Source organism: Gallinula chloropus, assembly GCF_964237585.1.
Source record: "Gallinula chloropus genome assembly, chromosome: 4".
NCBI classification, from domain to species: domain Eukaryota; kingdom Metazoa; phylum Chordata; class Aves; order Gruiformes; family Rallidae; genus Gallinula; species Gallinula chloropus.
The window spans coordinates 45,755,760-45,780,500 of record NC_140088.1 but is presented as its reverse complement, the minus strand read 5'-3'; the positions used below and the strand labels follow the sequence as shown (position 1 = coordinate 45,780,500).

At 41.4% G+C, this 24,741-nt stretch overlaps 2 protein-coding genes across 2 annotated transcripts in view; one reads left to right on the top strand and one right to left on the bottom strand.

The window, feature by feature from the left end:
* Window positions 1-223: 223 nt before the first annotated feature.
* On the top strand, window positions 224-5,035 carry SVIP (small VCP interacting protein; the record flags this gene model as incomplete). Its single annotated transcript, XM_084263557.1, is given in 5 exon segments — window positions 224-298; window positions 302-397; window positions 1,308-1,358; window positions 3,537-3,650; window positions 4,276-5,035. Coding segments are annotated over 5 exon segments (351 nt in total). The 3' UTR covers window positions 4,291-5,035.
* Window positions 5,036-10,835: 5,800 nt separating this feature from the next.
* The window catches only part of GAS2 (growth arrest specific 2), a gene marked incomplete at its 3' end in the record, with an annotated part of 78,140 nt that continues 64,234 nt past the window's right edge, over window positions 10,836-24,741 (bottom strand). Inside the window, exon 8 of the mRNA XM_084263914.1 lies at window positions 10,836-11,054. Within this exon, the coding sequence (XP_084120040.1) occupies window positions 10,836-11,054 (219 nt within the window). The remainder of the gene's footprint in view (window positions 11,055-24,741) is intronic.

The following is a 24,741-nucleotide window of genomic DNA, read 5'->3' as shown; positions in this document are numbered from 1 at the left end:
TTCCAGCAGGCACCGAATCACTGCATGGCGTTCACGGAAGCACGCCAGGCATTACTTAGTCTGCTGTCCCTTTTGCCCTGAGAGGACAAGTAGGGCGTAGTTTAACCCCCAGAGAACTGAGTGCGGCCCTCCCTGGACCGGCTCCCCCACGGGCCGCCAGCGTCCCGGCCGCAGCCGGTCATGCCCGCCCCCGGCAGCACGCCGGGGCGCCGCTCCCGGCCCCATGACGGGGCGGGCCCTGCCGGAGCGCGGCGCCTGGCGGGGGCCGCGGGCGGGGCCGCCGCCACCGCCTACTCCCTAACGGTCGCCGGCCCTGCCGGTGGTGGGGTCTGCCATGGGGCTGTGTCTGCCCTGCATGGGGGGCGCCGTCAAGGACGTGGTGGAGACGCCCGACCCGGTGAGTGCGGGACCGCGGCGGCCGCTGGGCCCGTTTCGCGCCCCCCTTCTGGCCGGCCTACCGGGACGGGGAACGAGCGCGGGGAGCAGCGGCCCTCTCCGCCGGGGCGGAAGGGGCAAACGGGCTGCATTCCTTAAAAAATGGAGGCCAGGGCGCGGCCTCTCTCCGCCCCTGGGGTGCTCCGTAGTAGCCCGGTGAAAGGCCTCATGGCTGCCGCAGCGCCCCGGAAGCGGTGACCGAGGCATCGGCTCTGCGGCGGATCCTCCTTCGGCTTCGGGACGGAACACCTGCTGGGGCTGGGGCCGCGGCCGCCCGGGGCAGCCCGCACCGCAGCCTCCCGCTGTCAGACCAGCGCCTCGGCCGTCGGTACCCTTGCGGAGACCGGTGGCTTCCTTGGGAGAAGGCTTGTGCCATAATCGAGGCCAAGTTGACCCCATTTGAACCAGAAACGTGAAGAAGCCCGTGCTGTTTTCTCTGGTGTACAGTGACACTCGCTATTAGGCAGCCTGCCTAGGATGAAATTCCTCCTCGGCCCTTTGGTACCCCTCACCGAGGGCAGTGATGGGGATAAGAAAAGGAGCCAGTTAGGCCTGGAAGAGTGGCCTTTCCCGCTTTTAGACTCGCAAAGGGCACGTCTTTTGTTCCACTCTAAACGTTTTGGAGTGAAGGCGAAACGCGGGGAGCCGAGTACAGGTTTCTGGCAGGGTCAGCAGCTGCTCTTCCAGAATATTGCTCACTAAACCCACTGTGTTCATGCTGACTGGGAGGAGAGGGAAGGCTGATGCAAATTGACTTAAGGCTGGCATGCTGTGGCAGTTAGTTGTACAGATTTGAGTCATAATTAAATATTTGAAAAGAACATACAGGCTGTCTTGAAATAGAGTTTCACTGTCTTTCACATTTTATTTAGGAAATAAAACGACGACAGCTAGCGGAAGCCGCTGAAAAGAGGCAGATGGAGGTAATGTCTGATAAAATACCATTTATTCCAAAGGTATTTTGGTAACTGGTTTATAGAGAAAGTTGCTAGGGCTTCTGTGGATGTCATGCCTGGGTTGTGAGAATTATCGTTAAATATTTTCATGGTGTTACTGTTTTACTTGTATACCACCATTTGTATTTATTTATAGTAGCTTTTCATAGCTAGATAAGTGCTCAAAGACCACTCCAAGATAACTGAGTTTGATGGATGAAAAGAGTTGGACAGTAGTTAAAAAAAAAAAATCTAAGAAATGAAGGGCACATTCACCATTATTATCCCTCTCCCCCCAAAAAAAACCTTGAAGAGATTGAGAAATACTTCAAAACAGACTGGTCAGGCAGTTGTGATGGCAATTTCAAGTGTTACTGATCCTGTACTTCTCTTACAAATGCAAGTTATGGGCGCTTGCGAGTTCAGTTTGTCAGCTTGGCAACAATTGTGCATGTTTCTCTGCTCAAATTCTAGCAAAGAAGTAGTATTAACTTACTCCATCTTTTTAAGGTTACTAAGCTTTCACAGGTTCAGTATCCATGAAGTTAGACAGGTAGAATGCAAACATTGTAGCACTATGTAGAACCAGCCAGCCTATTTCTTCCTTTCCATACCCCTCAAAAAGGGCTTAGGACATAAATCATGCAGTATCTGCAGTAACTAAAAGATCTATCTTTAGACATCACCACTACTGACAAGGACCATGTTGACCTGCTTTTATGGGGGTTTGGTGGATAATTGTAGCAACGGTGAGTAATGCCTCACAGTCCTTTAAAAGCTTTCCATTGTGTGTCAGACTACATAATAAAAGCGATCTACGTGTAATCTTAAATCACAAAGGGTTTTCTAGGCATAACCGTAGGAAATACACTTTTGAGACATGTGAAGGGGGAATGTCCCCATCCAGCTCTTCAATTGCTAGAAATTTTTCCTGGGAAGAAGGAAAGGCAAAGACCAGAAAACATCTCCAAGGACTTTTCAGGACTATCTGTGAGAGTATTTTATCCTCTGAATGTCTCACAAGCATCCTGTTTCAGTCGTCCTTCTCTGCTTAGTGTTTTCCTGTACATGTTCCTTAACCACTCATTCTTTCTTTTGGGGTGCTGTAGAGACAGTCAGGGAACCTAACTTGCTTGGAAGGCCTGTTGCCTAAAAGCTAGGAATCATGGGGTCTAAGTATTTCTTGGTAAGATTTGCCCTGGTAGCCCATTGGGAACTGTGCTTGTCATCAGGGTGTTGAATTTCAGACAGGAGCGTCCCTGATTTCCCTGCTTACGCTGCAGTATCATAATCCTAAACTTAGCAGAGAATCAGATTTTAAAACATTTCCTTTCTAGGTTCACCCTGTTTGTCTGGAGTTGGGATATCCCTACCTTCTAGTCTAGTTCCTCCTTAGATGATTGCTAGGCAGCAGGTAGTTGGCAACAGGTTTCTCATCTGTGTACTACTGGCATCCATGCACCCTGTGCTGTTTGACAGGTACGCTGTCACAGAGGTCATGGCTTACAGCTGAGGAGTGGGATTTCTTACAGCCTGGGCTGGCACTGCTACCATGACCTTTTTGTTCCCTGCGCATGCAGCTCCCATCAATTTTTGTAGCAGCTGGACAGAGCTTGTGACTTTCTCTGTCCCCTTATTGAGTGTTAGAATAGAAGCTGTCATCATTATTTCCATCATCTGTACCCAATCTTTCTATAACCTTTTGATAAAAAGAGATGGAAGAAGTGAACTGATGGCAAAACAGCTCAAATGCCTGGAAATCCTGTTTTCCTGAATTGTCTCTTCCCGCTTACTTCTGTTTGTGAGGGCAAGAATAGGCCCCGGCACTGGAAACAAAACAGACTTAAAATTTATGGGACTCCTGGGACAGGAATTTCTGGTTCTGCACCTTAGGATGCAATGTAGGTAGGTGTAAGTGCATTAAATATGTTCACCTGGATGGAGTGACAATACGAAATAAAACCAGCCTCATATACCAATAGGACCAAGAGCTCGCAGTACGAGGAAGTACCCTGTAAGGTCTGGGTTTACATAGTAGTGACATTTCTTAATGTTTCAGTCTTGTCACACAAACCAGAAGTTAAAAATGCTGTTGCCAAGACTTGCAGTTTGGTTGCTTCTTGGAAAGATAACTAACTGGTCTTACCCAAATGTCTTTTATCTCAGGCTTCCTCTCGAGGCATTAAGAATGCTCATTCTGTGGAGCAAAAGAAAAAGAAACAGGAAGAAATAGAAAAAAGAATTGCAGCCTCAGGTTCTGGAGGAGAAGGAGGGCTGAGAGTAAGTTCATAAAAGAAACAACATGGTGCAACTGTCCTAATAGTCACCAAAAAAATCCTATTTTGTCACCTGCAAGATTAAATAACACCCCCCTCCCCCAGTTTTTGCACCTACAGTGTATCGGTTCTACAGTACTCTAAGCACTGGGAAGCTCCTCACTGAGTTGACCCATGCTCGGTGTCCCGTTGTACTACTGATTAAGACTGTTTCTCTTCCCTCAGAGTTCACAGAAAAAGGAGATGGCTTTGGGTTTCTCACATCTATCTCACATCTATCTCACTCAGCACTACAGTGCTGGCCTAGATGGTGCTGACAGCACCACTGCTTTTGTAACGTTAACTTGGTCTAAGGCCAGGCAGAGATCAAATGAAGAACCAGAATCTGTCCGAGGCAATACATGTATCTGGTTATTGAAACACAGGCTTCAGTAGCCTTCACCTCTTTTCCCAAACAACTGTGGGGACAGGAGTTTGTATAATCTGACGCTGGTGGGCTGCTCCTTCCCCAGTTGCTGGATATAAGTGCTGGTAGAATGGGGACTTTAGCATCTTGTGGTGTTTGAGATAGCTTTGTTTGTTTCCTTCTGTCATCACACAAACCTATGGCATGTTGTTTTTGTCTTCAGTGGCAGGTTGGATAAAGAAGCACGGCTTCTGAAGAGAAGAGTGATGTTTACTGCCAATAATTTGCCAGTTTCTGCAGCCGAGTGGCACTTACTCATCCTGTGGCTTTCGCTGTTTGCGTACGGAGACTCAGCAGTAGTTTGCCATTGTGGGAGGACAGGTGTGGAAACATAAACCAAGAAACTTTAAAACTAACTCTGAACACTAATTTTTGGCCATCTTTTTTCTGTGTGTGTTTGTTTTACGTGCATGTATTACTGCTTCCCTGTCAAGAGAGCAAGATGACGTTTCTCACATGGAAGTGGCCTCCTTACCTGTAGTCAGTCTGTCTGGTTAGTTCATGTATGTCTGTCCTCGTATGACTGCCTTAGGCACAGCTCCGACAGCAATGATGTCTCTGATGCTTATTTCAAGCTCTACAGTTACTTTCTCTTAAGTCTTGGTGTCGAAAAGTTGTTCATAAGGATATATTTGAATATGTGGGTGACAGCATTTCTCTCCAGTTTCCTAATGACTTTCAGCCTGCTTAGGGATGTAGTGCCTTTTTCAAAAAAGCAAGCAGATCTGTGGTGGGTCCTTCCAAACAGAAGCAGTTGGTGACAGAAGTTCAAAAAGCAGAAACCTTGATAAACCCTGTGTACTTGTAGCAAGAAAGCTGTTTTATTCTAATTATTGTTCTCCTTTTCTGATGTGGATTTCTTTTGAGTCTGTATTTATAATGACTACTGGAAGTTAAACATTAAATAAAAAGTGCAGTTACCAGTGGTTCTCCATGTTACCGCCAGAGGACAGTGCTGCACCTCTGAGGAGTTTGAAAATCAGAGAGCAACTTTCTGCGTCATCTCTGTGGTGGTTCATTGCCTACAGCTTCTGTGCTATCTAAATGGATTTGTTACAGTGCAGTAACGGTAGCCGACCGCCCAAAGCTCTGTCACTTCTCTTCCGCATTCGGCAACACCTGTAATCCCTGGCCACTGTGCAAAGCTACTTTTGATTATTTAAAAATGCCAAGACTACAGTGTTACAAGTAGACTTCCAAACCAGGGGCCTGAGCCTCTGCTTTGATGGATGAGGGACATTTCTTTTTGTGGAGAATGTAATCCTTGGCCTCAGTAGGTTACTGGCCCCGTTTTCCACCTCTTTGAAACTATAGAGGCTATTTTAAAAAAAAATCTTTTTTTCCTTTACTTTCCCAAATAGTGTCTCACACTGTCTTAGGAGCACAGTCCTGACAAAATGAGTTTCCTGGCTTAGCCTTTGGAATTCAGTGGAGAAGGGAGATTTTTCAGTATTAATATAAAGGTGTTTGAGCTAAAAGGCTTTGTCCTTGGCAGATGAATACCTTCAGTGTCCTTTGATTGCTGGCAATTGCTCTCTTCTGTGTATTAATTGGTTGTAGCGAAATTTTAAGTCCATTGAAAGTGCATTGAAATATAATAAAATACACTAAACATGGATTTGAAATGTGGATTTCAATCCAACATCTCTCACAGGGGCTATCCTGCAGAGACGCTTAACGCAGCACTTAACTGTTGATTGGTCACTTGGGGTATTTCCAAGTTAATACATTCTTCTCAGTCTCCATCATACTGCTCCACCAAAACCACGGGGGGGGGGGGGGGGGGGGGGGAGGGGACGACAATAACCACCAGTCTCTTCCTTCAGGCCCCTGTTCTCTGAAAGAGGCAGCATGCTGACTGAACAGGAAGAGTCTGTGTGAGCTACCAGCACAGAGACTTCAATTTAAAGCAGTTGAAATAACCTAGTGAAACAAATCGCAGTTCCCAGGTCACCAGTTGATGTCTCAACACTGTCAAAACTGGAGGAGTTTCGGATGTAGCAGCCCGATGGCTGTGCTGCCCATCCCTGCTAGGCAGCCCGAGATAGGCCTGTTCTGGGCCACCCCAGATGCTGCCACCAGTCAAGGTGCCCCACACTGGACTGAATGATGGCCACCATTGTCTGAACACCCACACCACTCATCACGGTCCTGTGAAAGCTGTTGGCTTGCAGCCTTTTCTCAAAGCCTTGCAGCTTTTCTCGGAGGTGGGAGCAACGGTCTGTAGAGTCTCTTTAAGAGGCAATTCTTGCAGTTCCAAACCACTGCTGTACGCTCTCTCTGTTCTTTGAGTAAAAACCAGCTATGTCTGTGCTTCTTCAGAGTCCTTGTTTGGAATGTCAGATGTATTCCTACAGCTAAGAAACACGCTGGATGATTTGGGGTGTGTAGTTACAGCTGATTGATAACGATGTTTTTTAAGAGGTGTCTACACCATGCCCATTTCACTGTTTAAATGGCCATGCTGATCCTAACCTGGAAAGTACTTTGGGCAAATAAGACACCTCCTGTTGGCTAAGATTTTTAGTAACATTAATGTCAGCTCACATGAGAGCAACACCAGCAGTTCAGTAGTGTACAGCTGTTGGCTACCCAAGTGTACCATTAAATTGGAAGGCGAAGAGCTACATGGATCAGAGTTGCTCTACACTTGTAGAATGGTACCCCATCTCTTGCGGCTGCGATAAGCCAGCATGAAACACAATAGGAATTTCTGTCCTTATTTCCCCAATCCTAGATGTTTATTTACCTCAAAGGCTGTTAAGCCACATCCAGTCATTTACATTACCTAGGCAGCTGGCATTTTGTTTGCTTTGCAGCAGTACCTCTGTTCCTCTTCTCTCCCCCTCCTGAAAGTGTTTCCAGTTGCAGATCGCTTGAAAAGCTCCTGGCAAAGAGGAAGGCTCGTAAGCTGGAATGAAGAGGCTGACTCTCAGCAACGGCGATAGCATCATCTCTGTTGCAGTAACAGAAAGTGATGCCGTCTGCTACTGCGGGTTGGGATAAGGACAGTTTACTAGAATAGCAGAAAAATAGGTATAACAATGCTAACAGGACTTTACAGCAAAAAATATATGGAACTGTTGATACACAATACAGTTTCTCACTGAACCACACAACTCAGGCCGTGCAGCCCAGAAACCGGACCGCCCCCAAAACAGCGTGTCCTGGAGCCACCTGCTCCTCCTTCCACCAGTCCCCCTTTATACTGAGCATGACGTAATTGGTATGGAATATCCCCTTTGGTCAGTTCGGGTCACCTGTCCTGGCTGTGCCCCCTCCTTTCTCATTAGTAAGGAAATATGAACCACTGAAAAAGTCCTTGATTGCTTGGCAACAACTAGACACATCAGGGTGTTATCAATCAGCACTGCTCTCATCCCCCCCTCCCAAACACAGCATTCCATCCGCCGCTAGAAAGAAATTAACTCCATCTGAGCCGAAACCAGGACACTCCCTAAGGGTGAGTAGGACCTCTGCGGGCCCTAAGGGAGACAGATGACTTCAGCATGTGGATTTGGCACAGTGACAGGCGAAGTCATCAGGGAACAGCTCATCAGGCACCAGAGCTGCTAGCAGTTGGACAGGGATGGAAAAACCTCCGGATGCTCCATAAGACCTCATGTGATGCCATGTGCCAGTTTCAGCTTCCCTTAGATTCCTCACATACCATGAGTTAGCACAGTACAACGCACTGAGCCAAGAAAAAACACTCCTTCCCTGTCATTCCCTGTCAGGTACTGCCCATCACAGCCAGCCAGGCAGTACAAAATGCAAGCCTGGAGAGAACCAAACCCTCGGAAGCCTCTCTAGCAGATGCTTCTGTAATACCATGGCGTAGCAAACAGCTCATCTCCCTGATCTAAAAATGAACACACTTAATGAATTCAGTGTTGGGTCTTCAGTTATACGAAACTTGCTATACCTTCCCACACACGTATTGACACCTACCTGCGCCACTCATTCCCACCATCAGCCTTTGAACTGGTTTCTATAGATTTTTATGTATCATCTCTAAATCACTGTTGGAAAAACAGTGATTTAGATCACTAAATGCAAAGGAAGGAGCAATTATCACTATAATAAAGATAAGAAAGAAACCTTATCCTCAATCAGTTATGTAAATAATCCTGCTTGGAAGAAAAAAACTCCAGGTAATATACAAAGAGCAAGGTGACAGAAAGCACCTCCTGTAATGAGCAGTAACAGATGTTACAGTTACATTTCCAAACTACATCTGAATTGCTTCCAGCACACCGATGCTTACTCAAAATTTTACAATTTTTTAAAGAGCAATCACACATAATGCAGCCATCTGGAGCAATAGCATGGTCACTCATTCCAGCCAGCCAAAGCTCCTGAGGGGTTTGTTCTGTGACCCAGCGAGGACTCTGAGAAGGCAGAGGCTCGTAACTGTTCAGATTTTTAGGACTTTTAGCTCCCTCAACGCTCACATTCAGCCCTTACACTGATGTGGTGGTAGTGGCAATACTTTAAAAAATCCTTTATATGTTTCCCATTCTGGAACTGGCTAAGCTGAAGGTTTCAGTCAGGAAGTGTTTTAATGTGATTGTGTTTAGTTTTAAGATGCCTGAGCACACTGAATCAAAAAAAGGACAATTTTCATAGCTATGGTCCAAATGCACAAAGCAATTCATGTTTAATTTAAAATCTTTGTTTGGATTTACAGGGATTATTTGTTGAACCTTTAAAATAAACTTAAGAATACTTTTTTCAAAAGATTATCTGCTCTTGAATTATGTAAACACCATCAAATATTTTAAAGATGTAATGCAAATTTAATCTTGGACAGTGGAAATATGAGTATCTGTTTTACAAAGTATCCATTCTTTCAAAATAAACATTTGACACTTTCACAGGTCTGATGGGTTTTTCTCTTCTCTGTTCATTTGAAAACAGATCTCTTGGTACAGATAAAGATCCTTTTTTTTTTTTCCCAGCTGTGCAGCATTTTTTTAGAACCACACTGCTATGGTCTGTTCTCTGCTCCCTTAAGGGCTACATACATCGCTTCTATGAAAACTGGGGCTTCCTATGGTTTGTCAAAGGATTTACTGCTGGAGTATATGTTTAATCTTCCTACAAACTGTCTCAAAAATAACAATAAAAGGTTTTCTGTAAACGCTTTTGGAATTACGTGCTGCTATTAGGATGGTGCACCAAGCAGTTGTGAGCTGTTTGCATTTGGCAGGTATTTTTAGGTGGTGAGGTGGAATGTCCTGATTCTTACACGTCATGGAACATGATAGAGGAAGGTCTTGACCCTGTCTAGACAGCAGGTATTTTGCTGCTAATTTTCAAGACCACGGAAGCAGATCATAGGATATCATAAATATCAACAACTACAGAAAAATACCGGTTGGTACATAAAAAAAATAATTCAAGAGTGCTTTCGATAAAATCCAGGTGTTCCTCTGCTGCCTGTAAGTGAACGCTTGCCCTGTTCACCCTGTACCCCATTATTAGCAAGCAGTATGGTATATTGCAGGCATCTGCTCAGGAGCAGCTTACAAACAGTAAATAAGACTTGCAAAACATATGAGTAGTTTAAAAAATTTTATTTCATTTTTAACGAAACAACTGAGTTCTGCTCAAATTTATAGTCAGTGAAATAATCCTATAAAATGATTTTTCTAAGATGTTACAAGGCACATAAATTACCAAATATAAACACAGAAAAGTAGTCGGAATAATGAACTAAGCCCCCATATGCCTTTAGCTATTTTAAAGGTGTGGGAATGATTTACAAGAATGTGAATCACACTATTGACAGGGTAATGAATATTTCACGTTTACCATGACCAACAAGATTAAAAATAAGGGGAAGGAAAAGCTCAGAGTCCAGAACAGCATAGCGTTTTGTGACTCAGGAGGGAATAGCATCTCCTGAAGCTCGTCCTTGGGCGAAGTGCTGTGCATCTTTTATGGCTTCCCTTCGCAGGTCTCAGGACATCACCCCCCTGGTACCTCTCTATTGTCTGACAGAGGAAGGGGCAACCTCTCGACTTCCCCATGCTTCTATATTGGGCAACTTTGTAAACAACAGGAAGGACCAATGTCCAGATCTAGCGCTGAGCATTGTCTTTAGCTTCTAAAGAGTAGAAGGTGTGTGGATGTGTTGCGTGGGGGAGGGGCGTCTTGGACTTTTTTTTTAAAAGTAATCACTCTGGGAAGTTGTTTGGCATGCAAAAAGTCTTCGTATTCTACTGGTTAAGAAAATCTTGCAACCCATAAAAATAGTCAATTTTTACTTCATTTCAAAAGGAATTACCAAATAATTTCCACAAATATTCATTTTTCACCTGCATATATATTTTTCAACTAGCCTAACAGTCAAGGACTCAATGTAATAAGATTTTCATACAAATATATTGTAATGTGTATTTTCTTCCATTAACAGGATCCACTCCTTTATGTAACTCTAAGAATACATTCACATATTAAAGAGTAATAATTTGGCTAAAAATATATGTCTATTTCTTATCTGACGGTAGTAATCAGCCTATTGAGGGTAATTTGCTATAAAAGATACAGTACTAGAAATAAATAGTTCTACAATTCAAGGATCTTCAAATGGGTTGCCATTTCCAGTCTGTCTTAAATTTTCCAAAGTCCTTTTAAAGTGTAAACTAAATTTACTACATTTGAGAAAATAATTTGGACCTACATACATAAGAGTCCCAATCACATGGGAAGCTTATTTCACTTAATCTCCTTCTTGGTTTTGTAATGAGCAGAAACAACCAGATAATTGTCTGGATTCATGTCCCTGAGGGTTGGAGACTTGCTCTGGATTGGAGAAGTTTTCCCATCCACTCTGGAAATCTGCAACATTCGGCATGGATCATGCTTCAGTAAGTAACCTGCAAAAGTCTCCCATCCTCCTCCAACACGGACCATCACATGTTTGTTGTGCAGCATCTGAAATTACATGTACAGGGGAAAACAAACAAACAAACAAGTTGTCAAAGTGAGCCATTCCCTGGGAAATCACATTTTTTTCCTGATGGAAAACTGTGCTTACTTTAATTAAAAGTCACAGAGACATATCAGTAGTCCACTTTGCAATAAAAGGAAAAGAAATAGTAGAATGGGTTTCATTTGAATTTAGTAAGTACATTTTTTAAAAAAAGATAAGAAAAAGAGATGGTGGTATTTAAAACTGAAGATTTATGTATTTTATGTAAACAATGCTACGTGTTTTTCTAGTCCTATAGCACCCAGTGATTCTTTTCTTCATGTGTTTAGTATAAACATGTTAAGGAACATGAATATTTTTCAGGTCAGTTTTTTGAAAACAAGCTGTTACATTTTACATGTTTTGAAACTAGCCTTTCTTCACAGACTGGTGACCTATGTAAAGAGAGTGAAAGGCAAGCAACCCAAACAATCTCATCTCTCTCCTCTAAATCAGAAAAAAAAGTTACTTAGGAAAATGAAGTGCCTTTTAGTTTAATAATTTAGTATTGCTGACATACATTCTACCTGAAATTGCCTACTGCTATAATTAAAATAGTCTAATGTGGGACATGAGAAACATATCTGGAACTGTTTGGAGATGCCTGAATTTATGCTGACGTGTTAAAGAAACCATGAGACAAGTCCCCAGGTTCCCACTAGTGGAAAACTCCGTACCACTTATGCTTGCTGTCTTTATGCCAGAAACACTAGGGCCTGAGCCACAAAGGTTGCGAGGGGAAGCTAGCTGCCAAATTAGGTACCTATCTCGAATGTATATCCTCCAGATCCACGCTCATTTTCTGGCTAAACTCAAATAAAATTTTCACCAGGTACCAAAGGAACTTCTCCATGTCTGCACCTGCGAATTCTGCTGGCAGCTCCGCTAATTTCTCTCCTCCACTTCTCCATGCAGAACAGTCAAATAAACAGTGGTGAGGTACCATAAAGCAGCATATTCTATATAGAAGCCACATCATAAATCACACCCTGAAAAATGCTTTGATTAGCACATCTCATGCAATGCTGAACATCGTTTAGTTGTAGTGCCAGAAATTAAAAACTGGCCCTGTAAAAGGCACGCTAGAAGGTGTTTAACATATACTGGGTAATGACATTTGGATTCATGGCTGTGATGTGGATCTGGGCTCTTCTACGTGTGCAAATCTCCCTTGAGGGCTGACAGTATTTGCAATTGAGAATTGCATGGCACGTACACCCTTTGTAACGTAATACAGTTCATGTAACAAAACAGAAACGATTTCCCAATCGAACAAAATCACAGATAATAAAAGGCAAAACACAATGCTTCAAAAAAAACCCAACCCCAGTCCAACCACCAAACACACACCCCAGCGTAACGTTATTTCATTTCTGTGGTGTGAGATGACAGATTGACCTGGAGTGAAGAGAGCACAGAAAGCCCTACAACTTCCTAAAAATCACAGCAAACTTACAAGGGATCAAACTCTTCATCTGAATAAGCACCTGGAGATGAAGCATTATTTGAAATTTTTCATTTCAAGCATTTTAATGCAAGGAAATTCTCGATTCTGCATTTTTGGTTTTATGTGAAACACAGTAGGAAGTTAATTCAGCTTTACAGGTACCACAAAATAAAGTTACATCCGATCCATCCCAGTGAGAGCATACTTAAGCACTCAGTTTAATTAACATCTTCCAGTTTAGGAAACCACCTGCACTGCTGCTCTGGGCTGTAGGAGTGTTAGTCTCTGCAAGAGCTATTCACAAGTGAGGTTCTTCTCAAGATTTACATGGGCATGAAAGAATCAGACTCACATCTTCACCAGCCGCACTTTTTCTCTGTCCTTTCAAGCTCTGTGTTTCAGTTTCAAGACTTCATTTTGAACTGCCAATGGTATGATCAGCCTTCAGCAGTATGAGATTTGAATCAAGTCTTTTGTCTGGGTAATACATCACAAAGGAAGCAAATGGTTTTTGTATTAAGTTTGAAAACTGCAGCTAAAATGGTGACATAGCCTTGAGACAATAGTCTACAGAATTTATTTAGTAACTTTGTCCTCTTTGAATGTCCAAAAAGGATTTGGGAAATGCCCCAAAACCTTTTCACATAAAAGCATTTAAAGCCCAACTTCAGTCCACTGCAACACACGATGCTGCTGTGGGAAGGAGTTAACTGTTGCTGAATTTCAGCTTCCACATATTGTCACAGGGGGGTTCTTGTTCCAAGAGCAGCTAGTATCTGGACTTTTGATTAAGAGTTAGGAATGGAAAGTTAGCAAAAGTATATTTAGTTCCATTTCCCTGAGGGACTACTGTGCAGACAAATAAAACCTACTGCTGGTATGTTATTTCCTGATGCTCAGGTTAAATTTACATCTTCTGTCTTTCCTTTCTTTTTTCTTTCCCTTTGTATTATTATACTATTATAAAATTCATTGAATGCTTGCTTTCTATAGAGACTGGGTTTTCCTCCATCCTAAATATAGTTATTGTTCATGCTGTGCTGTGCCACAAAAGCGCCATTGTACTCCTACAGCTGTATTTTGATGCTAGCAACACCAGCAAAAATCCAGAATAATTCTGCTAGCTTCAGAATTGTTCCGGAGAGGAAAAGGGAAAAAAAGGGAAAAGGGAAAAGAGAAAAAAAGGGAAAAGGGAAAAGGGAAAAAAAGGGAAAAGGGAAAGGGGAAAAGGGAAACTTGCTCTACTTTCTCTCTGAAAGAGCAGTTTCGTCCTCAACATACTTCAGCTGAAGATGAAACATTTGAGATTTTATGATCCATCTGATCCAGATTTTTTCGTTGCATGAGATTGCTAAGAAAGAAAAAGTTGGGTTCTACAATAACAGTTTATTAGTCAGTTATCAGTGTAAACTAATTTGTGACATACATGTTTTTTCACACTGCTATCCAGCCACCTGAAACTGAGAAAACCCTTCCTGTAAAATAAAATTATAGAATAAAATTAAATAAGTTTATGGTTGCCATTTCACTATTTCTGTTGTCTCTGAAGCAGGGCTGTCACTGAAGCATCTCCTTCTAGAATCTCTGCTTGTTAGAACAGTTCCATCCATGGTGAAGGAAACAATTGAGAAACCAGATGACCAGAAAATAGCATCACAGAGAAGGAATTACAGATTGTTTCAGTGTTCATTAAGGCTCTATCGAGACAGAAAACAGAAAATAATAACAGTTAGGTGATCTAAGCTGTCATTCCATAGGACTTTGGCCTAAAGTGAAATACAGTCTAAACTGTTCTGGTTTTCGCATACGTTGTGAGAGTTTCATGGCCTACTGAAGACATATTAGGCTGTATGTAAAGATATTTAAGCTCATGTAAATGACCATAGCTTTACTGTTTGAAAAAAAAAATCTCTTCTGTTTTATTGGAACCAAAAATCTGGCCCGGTATCATTATTCTTCAGATTACATTAGGACTGTCCTTAAGACTACTTCATGGAGGAGAGGGGAAGTGAGAGGAGGAATTGCACACTACGCATCTGATCCAAGTCCTGCAAAAGCCAACAGAAAGGCTCAAAAGGAACTTGGGCCGGGCTCTGGGAGCCAAACGCGACAAGCCAAAGCAAATCATAGCCTGGAGTTACTTGGTGTGATTTTAGGCTGACTTCAGAAACGATGTAGGCCACATACTGCAAGCACTTTGACTATAAAACCCAAAGATGTCTGGCAAAATAACGCATTGCATCACACCAGTGGTTGTGCAAGAAAATGTTGCACTCCACAAGTGAAAAGTTAATGAGACTAGGACAGAGAAAAATTGAGCACATTTCAATTCATTTTTAATGAATGTGAGCTACTAACATTTTATTCCTTCATCACAGCAAAACCGTTTTACAGTAAAGCTCTAAATCCTGCAAAATCTGTCCTCAAAGTCCCCAGCAATTGCAATGCTTAGCAGTTACCTGGGCCTCTTGAAGACGGACACTGAAAATCCTCACGTTATTCAGTGTGGAGCCAGGTCTAGCCTAATCAGGCCCTGAGGAAGACTTTATGAAAGACTGGCAATGTGCAGAGAAGCCTGTCTAGCTGTATGCCTTCACAGAACCTTTGACAGTATTAGTTCAACATACAGAAGATCATGTTAACAGGCAATGCTAATCCAGCCTTCAAACAGGTGACGACTGGCCAAGAAGAGAACACTGAGGAGAGCTGAATGGGGGCTAATCACAGGTCTGACAATTGGTCTGAAAATCACAGAATCCTAGAATGAGGTCTCTTCCAACTCAAAGCAAAGACCATCTAGTTCCAACTCACCTGCCATGGGCAGGGACACCCTCTACTAGCCCAGGCTGTCCAAAGCCCCATCCAACCTGGCCTTGAACACTGCCAGGGAGGAGGCAGCCACAGCTTCTCTGGGCAGCCTGTGCCAGTGACTCGCTGCCCTCACTGGGGAGACTTTCTTCCTAAAGTCTAATCTAAATCCCCTCTCTTTTAGTTTCAATCACATTACCCCTTGTCCTATCACTACATGCCCTTGTAAACAGTCCCTGTCTATCTGGTTTGATTCAAAACGAAATTGAGAGAAATTACACAAACGTCAGCACATGATGGGAGCAGCTGGCGTCTGACGGGACAACCCAGTAGCAGACTGACACTACAATTCCTGCTTCTTCCATGGAGGTTTTGAGGAGACCTGACACAAGCAAGCACAGGGGCACTGGACAAAAGAAAAAGCTGCTGTGCTACCATGTGACCGGGGATTAGTGGTCCTTAACAGTAATTTACAGCAACCTCACTTTCCCATAATGATTAATGTGACCCCATTGACAGCTTACTCATTGTGATTTGTGATTCCGTGATTTCTAGGACACACAAGTGCAGTAAATGCCTAGTAAGCAGTCGTAGGCATTTACTCCAATTCTTCTAATTCAGACAGGGAAGTGAATTTTCAGAAATGTACAGGTTAACTGTTGCTACACGGAGCTTTTCTACTTCCCTGAGAATTCAATGACCTGAAAATGTCATCAATGCATAACAGCCTCCTGATTAACAGCTGCAACCCACATTATTGCCGATGTTAAAAATACCTTATTATCAGAGAAGTATGCAACTTCATCTCTAGAGTTCAGTGTAACATTTATATCAAGATCCAGCAGTACCATTGGATTTGAACATCAGTCAGGGCAGATTTAGATAAATTCCTGTTTTAAAAATTTACAGCTGCTGCAGCATACATTTTATAAAAGGCATTACTGCTGTTACATACATAGAGTTCACCCTTATGGGCACCAGGGACAGTGAGAAGAATTCCCAAGAGCATATAGAAGAAAACCAGCCTTGAAGTGGAAAGCTAAAAAGTTCCCCTCAACTGTGCTTTTTCCTGGCTTTAATTCTCCTTTTCAATGTCATTGAATTTGTGTGTTGCTTTCTTAGAGAAACATTTGAGTCTGATAAAACATAAAGCTTATTTTAGACTTTTAGAATTCGCTTATGTGCCTAAATGCACATCTAAGGAAGCAAATTAAACCTCAGCTCTGCAAAGCTGAAAAAGTGCAAATTATGTAGCCAAAACCAGATATTAATTATTCATCCACACTGAAGTAATCTGCTTATAGTATATTAATGTGTATTTTGGCAGGTAACAGTATATTAATCCCTTCCAACCTGAATTATTCTATGATCCAATTGTATTAAAGAACAAACAATAAATTAAAAAAAACCCCACAAACACCCATCTTTCTGCATCTGAAAACCAGGAAAAATGCACTCCTCGTTTTTCTCATTATCCCTCATTAAGTCACATTTTGCTTAGCTTTGATATAGGATTATACAAAACTGGTTTGCATCATGTCTGTTAGTTTTAAAAGTTTCAAATGATGCAATTTGTATCACTCCAGTCATAACATATGGATTTGTTTAGGGACCTCCCCTAAGTTTCCACACTGTCATTCTAAAACCCCAATAAAGGACCCTGTACTTCCCCTCTCTGCAGACAACGTGATAATGACATGGAAAATAGACAGCTCACTGGATTAACATCTCCCTCATTTTCAGGATTTATATGTAGTAAATCACACTAAATGAATCTCACTTAGCTGGAAAAAGCATTGTAAAAGAGCTCAGCCTGAAAAAAAGATGTCAAGCATGCACACTAATTGCTTGTCACAATATTTCTAGCTGTACTCGAGCTGGGTTGTATAATTAACACACTTTCTGAATTATAGAGGATTTTATTGGAACATTATATCTTGGGCTGTATCAAACACATTAACAGGTCTCAGCTCAGTCTATTGAAATAATCTCTGACATTGTTGTACAAATAATGGGATGGAACGATACTTTATAAGGGATTAATGAACTTCATTGCTTCAGTCCATAATCCAAAAATAAATCAAAGGCAAACATTCCTGATTTTATAGTGAATATTAATGGTTGAAAATTAACCAGAATGGAGGCATTCATCAGAATCCCTAAATATTCATTTTTGGGCAGAGTAACCTTTATTGCTTGGTGTCACAGTGTATTTCCCACCGAACGAAGAGCTTGGTTTTTCTGTAGAACCTAACAAAGTTCCCGATCACTCAGCAACACCACCACACTTATACTCCCCGTGTCTCCTGACTAACATAGTGGGTGGGTGGAAGTGAAAGAAATATTGATTCCAACAGGCAATAGAAGAAACTGTATCAGTGTAGTTTCAGCTGAAATTGTTTTTCAGTGGCTGCTGACAGGCAAGCCTGATAGGTTTCTCCAGGTGAGGCAGCTGTAGAATATCACACCAACAAAGCCTTCAAAGCATATCTATACCAGGTCTTAACACTAAATAAGAGGCCTCTTACAATTCACTGAGTTATTTTTTTTCAAAGTTTGTTACATATCAGAAGAACAAGCAGCCTTTGTGTATGCAAATACAAAAGTCATCTAAATAATAATTTACCCATATAAAACACCCAAAGGGCAATTTAAACATGAAAAGGGGGCAGGTGTCAGTGTCAGCTTTTCTCCTTTTCAGAATTTTGGCTACCACTTCCCTCGGTCAAACAAAATTCATTGAAGACGACTAGGCTCATCTCTCTGCAGACAGGACCCTTCATTTAGGAGATCACTCACAAAGACAGTGTTTTTTTTTATCCTTGTCTCTTGAAATTAATTATATACTAAGTGAGGCTTTCTGAGCTGAGTACTAATTCCCACACATTCTTTAAGACAAGAACTGTTAGTACATTAGAGTACTAAAGTGAAAAGAAGGACAGTTACTGGTGCAATATACTACACACAGTCACAGCTTTAGGAGAAATACTGTCTTCTACTACACACATGCCAGGATCCCTGATCCAGGACTGGTGCCAAGGGCATCATCACACAACAAAAAAGGACTCAGGGTACAGCGACATATTTTGTTTTACTGTATTTACTCATTTACCATATTTAACTCCAACTGCTTCAGATACACACCTCAGACTGACATGAATGAGTAGTTCCGCACCAACATGTAGAACTTCTTCCCGGTGAGGGAGACCTGGGACAGGCTGCCCAGGGGAGTGTGGAGTCTCCTTCTCTGGAGAGATTCAAGGCCCATCTGGATGCCTCCCTGTGCGACCTGTCCTAGGGACCCTGCTTTGGCAGAGGGGTTGGACCTGATGAGCTGTGGAGGTCCCTTCCAACCCCTACAGTTCTGTGATTCTGTGATTAATGGTGAGACTTCGTTCTTTTGAAAAAGCCACCTATCTTCAAGTAATTTAAGACATAATGTGGTAGGACATAAAGAGACTCATAAGGTTTAGTGGGCAATCAGCAGACACCTTTAACAGTCACCAATTACGACAGGAAAAATGCTTGATTTTGAATTATGTTCTGTGTTTTCATTGAATTGCCTTTCCTGCCCAGACATTTGTCAGTTTTCTATTATATAGTTGAGCCTCAAAAATGATGGAGAAGTTTTTCAGCAGTTGTAGAGTGATAGAAGCTTACAGTATTAATAAAAAATATAAAATTATGTACTATAATTATTATCCTACAGTATTATTATAATATATTATTAAATAGATATTACCTATTACTCAACACTTACAACTCTTAACAGATTTTGCAGTAAAGTAGAAATGGTAATCTTTCAATATATAAATAAGGTGAAGATCCACTCACCAAATATTGGAAAACTACTCTGTAACAGATACAAGGCAAGTAAAGCTGACCTGATACGAGAACACCCTTGCCTCTTGGGTCTCAGTTTCTTTTCAAACCTTCTTCATTCCATTTGCAAGTTTCTGCTAGAGGATCTTTGGACATCACTGGAGATTTCCACCTCACAATTTTTCAGTTCATTTTTTCAAGTTGTTAAACTACCTTATCAGTCAAAACTCTTTCTCTATAGCACCTGTGAAATACTGTGTTGAAATTTCAGTTTTGCAGCACAGGGCTGATGATGCAACTGGGAACTGAAGATTTCTGTATCCTGCTGAAGACAAAGGCACACAAAAATCAGCATCTAGTGATTCAACTGAAATCAGGCTGCTATAGCTCAAACCCAAAAGTTTAATGTATTAACGTATTGCATCTGTATGACCTATATTACCAGTCATCTGCTGAAGAAAGTTAAAATGCTAAAAATGTTAATCTAATTCATACCTCATTGTAAATTCCAGGTATGAATTAGATTCATACCTGGAACGAATCCAGGGACAGTATGAACAAGTATCTCTAGACTCTGCCTTTTACCCTTTTGTAGAGGCAAATCCTGCTCCTCGGCTACTGTTTATGCAGCGGAAGGCAAACCCTTCTCACCAAGTATCACAGCAATACGGAATGGAAACAAAATTTCATTGAGTTTTAGTCCCCACTCAGCAACTAGCATTTAATCAGATTTAAAACCCAATACCAAGGGGAAGAGTTTATAAATTCTTCCTGAAGCTTTTCCCTGGTTGAGATACGTATGTGGAAAAGTTGATATGACTTCTTAGTTGCATCCTGGTTTATAACAAACAGCTGCTCAAAGTGCAGTTTATAAAGGTCTGAAAGAAGCCAGGAAACGTTTAAACCTAAGGACATGAGTTGTGTAAGAAAACAGAGTGAATAGGATGCTCAATTACTAAAGCATCATACAATCTGAGGGAAATAACGGAGGGTAACCAGGACCACAACCTCCCCCTAAAGCAGTCAGAGAACAGGCAAATGGCATGGTTACACTGCTACTGAGCATGACATGCCAGACTTTTGCATCTGATATTTCAGCAGAAGCTAATGCCAGAACAGCACAAAGCCTCCCAAAAGCTGCAACAGCAATTGCTGAAAACAAGGGTCCCATAAATCTGGTCAAACAGTATTCATGGGTCATGATGAAGATCAGCCACTGTGGATTCATCAGAAGTACAGTAACTGCAAGGTACTGACAGAACAGGAAAGGAGAAAACAAGGTGTCCCAGGATGTGGGGATGAGATGATAACACATGGATGACTCAGAAACACCCACTGAAACATTAGTAACTACTGAAGAGCCAGGGGAAGGAAAGTTTTTCAGCAGGGACCTAACAGTAAGCAAGAATGAAGCAGCACACTGAAACCCTGAACTGATGGAATATTGAAGGATGGAGAGGGAGATCTCAGGACAACTAACAGTAATTACTGAAACTACTGAAAGACAATTTAAAGATTCAAAAGGCAAACAGGAACTCTGATTGACAATACTATCCCGCAAATTATGGGATCTAGCACACAGAATTTTAACTGACACCCAGTCATCTGAAGAGACAGCAGAGATTCGGAAGCAATGACCAAGAGAACTGCACGTAATACCTACCACCATGATCTGAGATACATGTAGTTGGACTTGATCTCAAAGGTCTTTTCCAACCTAGTGATTCTATGATTCTACACAGAAGATAATACCAGGAGTGCTGAGAATTTTGTATCAATAGGGTAAGAAGAAGAAAGGTCCGTTTGCACATGGAAGTGAATGTAAAGCCTGAATGTATCAGCCTGAATCATTGAGGAAGAATAATAATAATTTGATTAGTGTAGAGGTCCTAGCTTGAGGACTAGCATTTCTTCAGTCATTCTACCATTAACGATACTTAGAACCCATGAAATAACATCTCACCATCTACAAAAGAAATAATCAAGATAGGAAAATGGACTTTTCCCCCTTTCACATTAGAGAAATGCAACCTCCTCCTTCTGCTTTTGGCAAGAGATGAAGTGAATATGCTTGGCATAATGGCATAAAACACTAATGCACGTGGATGGAAACTAATGAAGAAAATTTGCCTGTGCCACCAGTTCAGCTCTAGATTGAGTACACGTGTAGGGAGCCAGCCATGTTTGCAAAGCTCTAGATTGTAACAGAACAGGAGCTGATCACTTTCCACGTACTTGAAGAAGCCAGGAATTGGCTTAGATGGTGAATCCTACATGGCATTGACAACTTAAGGACAACAGCCTATTGACTGCTGGAGGTTTAGGAAAAGGCAAAGCTGCATAAAGCACTTTTACAAAGGGAAAGCACTGGGAAAGGTCAAATTAATATATTGTCTGTAGCACAAATGATGCACTTATTGAAACTAAGTCTTTATTTCTGTTTTCAGAATATAGAAGACTCGTTGAAATAATTACTCAAAGTATTCCTGCCTAACTTGCCAAAAATCAAGATACATCTTCGAGCATGTACTGAATAATAACAGAGTTTGGCCATTTGGGATTCTCACTCTTGATTAAACTATCCCTCAAACCTTACTTTTGGTTTCTGACAGAATTTTAGAGAATTTTGTAATAGTGCACATTTGGTGTCTAATTAACACTAGACCTCGCTAGCTGTTCGAAAAAAACATCCTGCGTAGGCGAGCACTTTGTGTGTGAGAAATGACTCTGATGCAGACAGAAGTAAACACACCTGTTTATTCATTAGGCGACAAGTGAATTTCTGACAAGTGGAGGCTTTTATTTCTTTGACAAGGAGGAATATTGTCAAGGAAATTAATTAGATGTGGGAGTGATGCTCGGAGGGGCATTTGTAGGTAAAGAGACTGTGTATTTTCAGGCACTTTGGGGGAGCCTCTACATCTTGTTGCCTATGAGGGCTATGAGGGTGACAGTTCCTTGTTGCTTCCCCTCCAGACTTTCCCGTGTGGGGCAGCCACAAAGCAAACCTATCAACTGAAATGTGGGATATTTAACGGAAATCTAGTCACTTCTACCTATGGTACTGACTCATGCAAAACATTTAATGCAAGACTCAGCAGAAGAGATGCTATGACAGATTAAACACAGAAAAAGAAATCAGATTTTAGGAAGTTAAGTGAAAGAGAAAGCATAAACTGGCAAATGCTGTCTCTGGAGGGAGACATGGAAAATCAGATGTACCAAGGTCATATAATGCAGAGAGGGAAGACTGCCTTACAGAAAAAAACATTTAGAAAACCTAAGCATGAGGCTGCCAATATAAATCTGAGAGTGATTGTTTTAAAAGAAGAGGGGTTTCCTCTTACCTCTGAATTAAAAACAATAATTTTCTGAATTGTAGATAGTTACTATTAGCATTTTGAGCCTTGGGAAATCTCTCTTAAAAGCAAATAGCTAGGGGGACAATTCTGTCTCACATTCTAAAGTTGAGGAAGTTTTTACCTCTCAAGGAATACTACTGAAATTGCCTGTCGGAATGATGAGATACTGCACAGAATGTGTTAGAGGCAAAATCTGATGAGAAATAAAAATACAAGTTCCACTTACAAACAGTGCTCAAATTTAAAACAGAAACCTAAGTACAAAAGAAAATAATTTTACCCAGACTATGAAATTCTCCTAATTTACATTCATTTAAGGCTATTGTCATTTGCAGAGTGCAGTTACACAGAGAGCGATCATCCATTTAGATTTTGCCACTGAATTCAGCCAATCTAGGATTTCACCATGCAGGCGTGCGTGGGGTGTATGTGAAAATGTTCATTACAGCACTGCCCAAGTACATGAAAACCTTCTTTTGAACCCTAAAGTGCCACCTGTTTTCTAGCTGTTTTCTCAAGACTCTGTCTCTCAATTTCCTGAATAACAGCCTCAAAACAGTCAAATAAAAGAAAATATTTCCCACAATCAAATGAAAAAAACCATCTTCATCTACAGAATTCTTCTCAGTGCCTGCCTCTGGAAGTGACGAGCATGCAGTAAGTGAGAGAGACGTTATACGTCTAGCATGGATTGATTTATCGCATGGGTCTGATTGCAGATAACCCTGCCAGGATTTTTTCAACATTCCAGATTGCTTCAAACAGCTATTTTCAAGTGTATGCCATATTAATGCAGAAGCTGGAGTTAAAAACATTTAATTTGCTTCCTTCTTTGTGCACCCATATCCTCGAGGATACCAGTACAGCAGACCCAGAAATAACTTTACTGCAGTTGTGATCTTTGCAGTAGTTGCCACAAAAGTGACTGTAGGCTGTTTTCCCTAGCTGCTGCTGCTTTCCTCAGTGGATGAGACAGGTTCTGACCTCTCTAGACAGTGAACCTAAAAGGATGCTTTCATAAGCAGTGCTGCAGCAGGAGCACACCGTAAGTACAGAAAAAGCAACTAACTGGAATTAAGTTTCTCCCAAGCGTGGAAGAAGGAGAGAAATTTCGTTAATAAAAGTCATTCGTTCCACTTAGAGCATATGACAGTCAGGCCTGAAGACAGGAAAGTTAAAAAAGTCCTTGAGCAAAAAAATATTTGAATAGCTGAACGTATTTTTGTCAAAATAAAACTTTCGATCTCCGTAATTATATTTTTCCTCTCACAGAGACATATCGATACAAAGTGTTCATGAACACAAATTGCTCAGAGCCTGGAGTTAAAATCTCTTAACAGTGGGAGTTCATGCTGAATTTCACTCATGGCTGTTTTAAATCACTAGAATCTAAAGGCAGTTCACACTGCTACCCATAATTCTGGAAGCTTCATTTCTTTACTGCTTGCATGTCTGCATTTTCTTTCAGTTGAAACCAATGTTGTGCTGAAAAACACTATGTCCATCCTTTATCTCCGATTGAAATGAAGATGCTACCAGCTCCCTTAGTGGTAAAAATCATGACCCATATATTTTTTAATTATGCTTAAGGTCTTTTGATTTGCCAACATTCAAAATTAATTTCAGTTTGAAAGAAAACCCCCAAACTGCCAACCCAAACATTAACGCAAAACCTGAACAACTGCTGCTCTTAAACATTTTTCCCAGATGACTTTCTGAACTTCTACATATCTCAGGTCCAAGCAGGTCAGTGACACAGGGTGGCTCAAGAACTGGGTGTGTGATTGGCCAGTTTGTGTGACTGACCTGCTCCAAGATCTTGAGAAATTAATTCCATGAACACAATATTTTTATTTTCACTTCCCTTGCACTTACTTTGTCTAATCTGATCATCTGAAAACCCAAACAGAATCGACTTTTAGTATGAGTTTTTTACCATGTCTATCGTGACAGACCTAACCTTGGTTAGCTCCTGCAGATTTAGAGCAGAGTAAGACTAGACCATATCCTGTTAATAAAATTGTAATACAGATAGACACCATTTTGTTGTACTGAAAACCAAAGATTTGAAAAATATCACCACTCTGTCCTAACCTTTACAGAAACAGATGTGTAATAATGATTCATTCAGCAGTTCCAAAATTCAAGGGTTTATATGTTACAGTTGGATCTGTAAAAAAAAAATCTTTTTTAGTAAAAGCTGCTACAAAT